The sequence below is a fragment of the Prionailurus viverrinus genome, chromosome C1 (genome assembly GCF_022837055.1).
Source record: "Prionailurus viverrinus isolate Anna chromosome C1, UM_Priviv_1.0, whole genome shotgun sequence".
Taxonomy (NCBI): domain Eukaryota; kingdom Metazoa; phylum Chordata; class Mammalia; order Carnivora; family Felidae; genus Prionailurus; species Prionailurus viverrinus.
Window position 1 is genome coordinate 165,565,840 of NC_062568.1, and position 6,000 is coordinate 165,571,839.

Sequence of the window (6,000 nt, forward strand, 5' to 3'; positions counted from 1 at the left end):
ATAAATCACATTAGGACCTGTCTATAGTCCACTGCTAAGAAGACCCATCAGGGAGCGGTTCAGAGGAAAGCATCATGCTCAGTGGTCTTTGCTCATTTAAATATAAATAATACTTGGGGCGCCTGGGTGGCTCAGTGGGTTGAGAGTCAGACTTCGGCTCAGGTCATGATCTTGCAGTCCATGAGTTCGAGCCTTGCATCGGGCTCTGTGCTGACAGCTCAGAGCCTGAAGCCTGCTTTGGATTTTGTGTCCCCCCCACCCGTCTCTGTCCCTCCCCTGCTCATGCTCTCTTTCTCTCTTAAAAATAATAAACATTAAAAAAATACATATGAATACTACTTGGCAGCTTCAACAGAGATAACAGGTATCTAGCAGACACAAACTCTAATGGGCTGGTAGTGATGTTTACAACATGACCCGGGGACCATCTCTGGCCTCTTTGAGAAATAATCCACAATCGCTACCACAGCCCACACCAGTAGAGAAGAATAGAAGAACAACATGCATGAGATGCATCTTTAATCCCTATAAAAGATATTTTAAAGCTTTTCTTGACACCAGTGGTGTAGATCCCCCAAATTCAAGGAACATATTTAGGAAACAATCTGAGCCTCACTTAAAATAATCTCTTCTTCCTTACTCTATAATGTAGTGTAGTGGTTAAATGCATGGTTTTAAGCAACCCTGGGCAAGTGACTTACCATCTCTATGCCTCAGTTTCTCCTTCTGTAAAATAGGCTGTCTTGAGCATTAAATGAATTGCTACTGGTAAAATGTTTGGAGGCGTGCCTGAAACATGATAAATGGTGTTTGTGTGTGTGTGTGTGTGTGTGTGTGTGTGTGTGTGCGTGTGTGCGCGCGCGCGCTTCTGTGTGATTATTGTTATTGTTGCATTCTAGTTAATTTTTTGCATATCTGACTGTCTCAACTGGATCTCCCTGAGGTTAAAAGGTCACTTCTCTAAATCTTCTATATTCCCAAGCGCATATCTGTATCTGACATATATGAGCTCACAATTAGGAGCTCATAAGTGAGTTCTTGATCTTTGCTGATGCTCTGTTCTACCTTTAAAACTCCTCTCTGCAACCACCAACGTCCACCTACCCTTAACATGGAAAGCACCTTGGCATTGATACATATAACACGTAAGTACCAGAGCACATCCTGTGATGATAAGCACTACCATCTCAACTATACAGATTTTTTTTTAATTTTTTTTCAACGTTTTTTTATTTATTTTTGGGACAGAGAGAGACAGAGCATGAACGGGGGAGGGGCAGAGAGAGAGGGAGACACAGAATCAGAAACAGGCTCCAGGCTCTGAGCCATCAGCCCAGAGCCTGACGCGGGGCTCGAACTCACGGACCGCGAGATGGTGACCTGGCTGAAGTCGGACTCTTAACCGACGGCGCCACCCAGGCGCCCACAACTATACAGACTTAGACTCTGAGCCTTGAGAAACGTGATGCTTTACCTGTAATCACACAGCAAGCTGGAGGGAGTCACAGCAAATACATTTCCAGAAAAGCATCAAAATGGGCTGTTTGAAACCTGCCTGTTTAGGAACGTGTTTGGCTACTTCCATAAGATAAAAATAAACCAGAAAAATTAGAAATCGATTTTCGCAGGCACTCCACCTGTTTTAAAAATTGGCTTTTAAAGTGTTATGGCCCCAAAGAACAAGCTTAAATTGCTTTAGGAAGCCTAAAGTATCAAAATATTAGCATTTTGTTTTTACACGGAAGTCATTTGAGCTAATAGATTTGTTTTCTCTTTTTTGTTTTTTCTTTCTTCTTTTCAAAACCTACCACCCACCCAACCCAATCGCAGGAGTCCTGGAAAAGGAACAGGCCAGATGCCTCATTCACAACTACAATCTCATTTACAACCTGTCCCTGAGCCCTCGGAAGATCGACCAAGCCTTGAGGAGATTCCGTGCTGGAGAAAATATGCTCTTGGAGCCAGCACTCCAGTACTTAAAGGAGCTATGGTAACAAACCCATATTGTGAGAACAGATGTTTCCTTTTTCTTCCTTTCTACCCAGACACGTGTTTCTCCCCAGCCCATGCATAGTGGTGGAGACACTGTCACAGAGTCAAGGCCGATGCAGCAACTGAAGATGCTTTGGACTTGGGCTTCATTTCTAGCTATGATACTCCCTGATAGGCAGCTCAGAGTGACCCGAGAAAACCAGGTTTCCTCTCCTGAGGTGGCAAGAACCCAATTTCTTAAAACCCCCTTTTATTCCAATAAAGCTCCTTATGAACATTACACGATTTTTTTTTCTACCTTGCTGAGGAAACTTTGCTTTTGCAAACCTGCAATTCCATAGAGTAAAAAATATGCTAGATATTGTTGTCAACTCCCTCAAATGCCTGTCACATAAGAGACCTAACTATATCATTTTTGGATGTGTGATCTGCCTCTAGTCACTGTTCTAGGAAGGATTTCCACATTATAAGAAAAATAAAATTATTAACAATATGTTAATACTAAGGGTAGGAGCAGAATTCCAAGCAAGGTTTTCTGAACAAGTGAAATATTTTCTCTAGTACAAAAGTAGATGCTGTTACACTGTCCTTTTTCCAGAGTATAGGATAGAAGTTTCAATAAGTGACGCCTGGGACAAAGGGATCTGAACTAAGTAACATCTTCTTTGCTCCCTCTGGCAGGAAAATCAAGCAAAAGTTTCCACCAGTCCCCATAGTTCTTCTGTCTAACTTTGCACCTCCCCCAGAACACACACACACACATCACACCACACAGGTAGCATGAGCTCACTGAAGGAATGCTAGCCTAGGACTTCAGAGACAAATGTGTTCCCAGAACCATCATTAACGTTGCGTGACCTGGATTCTGGTTTTCAAAACTGTGCAGGAGACAGGATGCAGGAGTTAGGTCAAGGGGAAAAGTAAAAAAGATCCCTGAGTATCCCTTTTTATCCGTTTTATACAGGGCGGGGGGGGGGGGATGTCTCATAAAGTCTTACAAACAAGATCTTAAGAATAAAATAGTTTTGATTCACTAACATAAATGATCTCTAAGGGCTTCAAGTGTGAGCCTGCTTTAGTTTTTATAATCCTTGAGTAACCTCCAAAAATGCCTCTTAAAGCAGACTGGACCACCTCTCTAGCATTCTAGAACCCTTGGACCCCCTAGCCTTTTAGGTCAGAGAAATAAGCAAACAAACATGGCTTTCTCAGACTACCAAAATGCCAAATGAGGAAAGTTAGAATATTAGATCAGGCAACTCAGTATACGTTGGGCAGCTAATGTGTGCTGGGACCTGGAAATATTTTGTTTCATCCATCGCTGACAACTCAATATGGCAGGTTTTACAACTCCATTTCACAGATGAAGAGAGAGAGGCTCAAAGAAGTAAAGGGTAGAAGAGTTATTGAGACTGATTGCCTGTTGATAATTGGCCGGAGGGATAGAGCCTTCTGGAGAACACTAAGAATGCCCTTTCCACTCTACATCTCTGTGGGGAAATGAACTGGAGAGAGGGCTGGATGAAGGGAGGCCCTAAACATGAGGGCAGGATTATTAGACTCAATCGTGGGGTCCTGAAGAGCAGTGATCCTGCCCTACCCAGTTCTTTGTGTGTGACATCTAGACTAGCTCCTCAGGAATAGCCTCAGCACCCAGCAACTCACACAGCTGGAGGGGACTCCGTGGACCTGGAATGCAGCAGAAAGGTGCTCCAGGGCTATGTGCATACCTTGTACTCCTGTAGAGCTCACTGACGGAATGCTTCTATAAGTGGGTAGCAATGGCCAGATCTGGATCCACAATCACCCCACCACCACTACCCACCCTTCAATAGAGAGCAGAAAAAGAACAGGCTTTAAATCAGCCAAAATCCATCTCCGTCACTTAGTAGGTGGTAGCTTTAGAAAGTTTTTAATCTCCCTGAGCTTCAGTTCCTTCAACTGTAAAACAGGAATAATAAAAACACTGAGTGTTTCACAGAAGTGTTATAAACGCTGAGAGTCATGTCATTTGGACAGTTCCTTGCACGTAGCAGAGATGGCCCTTTCTTACGTCCCGTCCCTTAGCTGCTGAGCATCAGGATGCTTGAACAACGACTGTGTGACATGACACAGGGACATAACGTTACCCCTATAGCAAAAACAAATTTTGAGATATATCTGCCTTCTAGAACCAGGGGACAATTGTTACTGGATCATCTCCTGTCTGGAATTGTCCACTACTTTACCCCAAGGTGTGTGTGTGTGTGCGCGCGCATGTGAGCGAATTTGCAAGACTTCCACTTTGCAAAAGCAAATACTCACTAGGTTTTCTCGGAGTAAACATTAAAAGAAGCAAAATTCAACTCAATTCATAGAGAAAAGTTAAGATATCAGGGTGACAGTGTGACAGCAGATGTCAAATGAGGCCTTGCCATGAGGCAAACCATTGAACACAAACAGGAAAATGCTATGAGGTCATTATGTGTTAGAATATTGGTTTGACCTCTGTGCTAGGACTTCCCCATGGTTTACTTATGGAAAATCTGTTACCTTTCTCTCTTTTTTCCCCCTTAAGGTCAGTGATGTTTTGTATATTCCCCGTGACTGTGAACTTCTAACCCTGGGTAGAGAAACTCTGCTGTCTGTGGTCTTGACCAGCTTTCTCTAGCAGAACCTTTTCTACATGGGTGTCTGTGTGCAGTGGCCTGGTTAAACTCCAGTGTGCCCTGGAGAGACTCTAGGTCAACTGTATCTGCCCCAACTGTCTGAAAGCCTTAGCTTCTAAAATGGGTCACTGAAGACACGATAGAAGCTGAATCTCACCAGTTGGACAGATTCCTTCACAGATGTGTGACCCTGAGCAATTCACTATCTCCCTCACAGAGTCATTCACGTTAAAGGAGATAATGGTACAAATTGCCCAGCTCTGTATCTGTCACGTAGACATGCTCCGTAAGGGAAAACTGGCTTCCTATCTTATTCTTATACAGTATTTCCATTTACCCCATTCAATGGACCAAACCATTAAATTCCTTTTCCAAGTACAGACCACTTCCAAGCCAATAGGTGGCTCCCTGATTGTGTGGTCCTGGAAGGCAGAGACCGTGCCCTACACATTCTTATTCTTGATTCTTCCACCTGCCCTGACTCCTCATAGTAACCTAACTATGCTGGCATTACTACTATGCCCATTGTGCAGATAAGAAACTGAGACTCATGGTGGTAAAAGGTGCTTTCCTAAGGACCAACAGCTAGTGAGTGACTGAGTCAGGATTAGAATCCAGTGCACAACTTCAAGCCCAACAGTGCCTTGCAGGTCACCATTAGAGCGAATTTTCTCTAGTATGTGTGGTCCATCTCCCCAGGAAGTCTGGAGGTCACTTCCAGAAAGGGCTAAGGTCTTCCTCACCTTCATCTCCAGCACAGAACCCAGATTCACCCCCAGGTGGGCACCTGGAAAACATTTGTAGAATGGAGCCCCCGCATGAAATGTTTGAAGCCCTGGGGCTTTCTGCCCTCTTCCAGCTCTGCCAGCTTCATCACTGCCTTTTGGGGACTGAAATGAAGGGGGTTTTCAGGACTCTTGGCATCCTGTGTTCACACAAGCAGAAACACAACTGTATAGATCACGCAATCCAAAGAGTTTGCTAAGTGCTAGCTGACTCTTCAGAGGAATTTCCCAAGATCATTAAGAGAAACAATACGGGGTTTGATATTCTAATTGGGATCAGCAACTGGACGGCTTTGGAGCTGGCCAGAGAACTGTGAAGCTCTGCAAACAAATGCTGGCCTTTCTTCTCATTCTCTCCTTGCCTCCCCCTTCATTAGAGCCTCTCAGCTACAGTTCCAACGCTCCTTAGCAACAAAGGCCGGGGTTCCCAGAGCTGGGGGGCCTCAGGAATGCCAGCCACTCCTCTCATTAGCATTCAGGGCCCCTCATCTGCCTGCACAGTTAGCTGTGGGACCATGCAAAAGGCAGTGGCTTGGGGGAGGCCCAGCATTTAACGTGGCTTGTTGGGAAATGGG

At 44.5% G+C, this 6,000-nt stretch overlaps 1 protein-coding gene across 1 annotated transcript in view; it reads left to right on the plus strand.

Annotated features, from left to right (window-relative positions):
- Positions 1–2,233, plus strand: part of CC1H1orf87 (chromosome C1 C1orf87 homolog) — an 80,787-nt gene extending 78,554 nt beyond the window's left edge. Inside the window, 1 exon segment of the mRNA XM_047872135.1 lies at positions 1,831–2,233. Coding sequence (XP_047728091.1) covers positions 1,831–1,994 — 164 coding nt within the window. The 3' untranslated portion in view covers positions 1,995–2,233.
- The last annotated feature ends 3,767 nt before the right edge of the window (positions 2,234–6,000 follow it).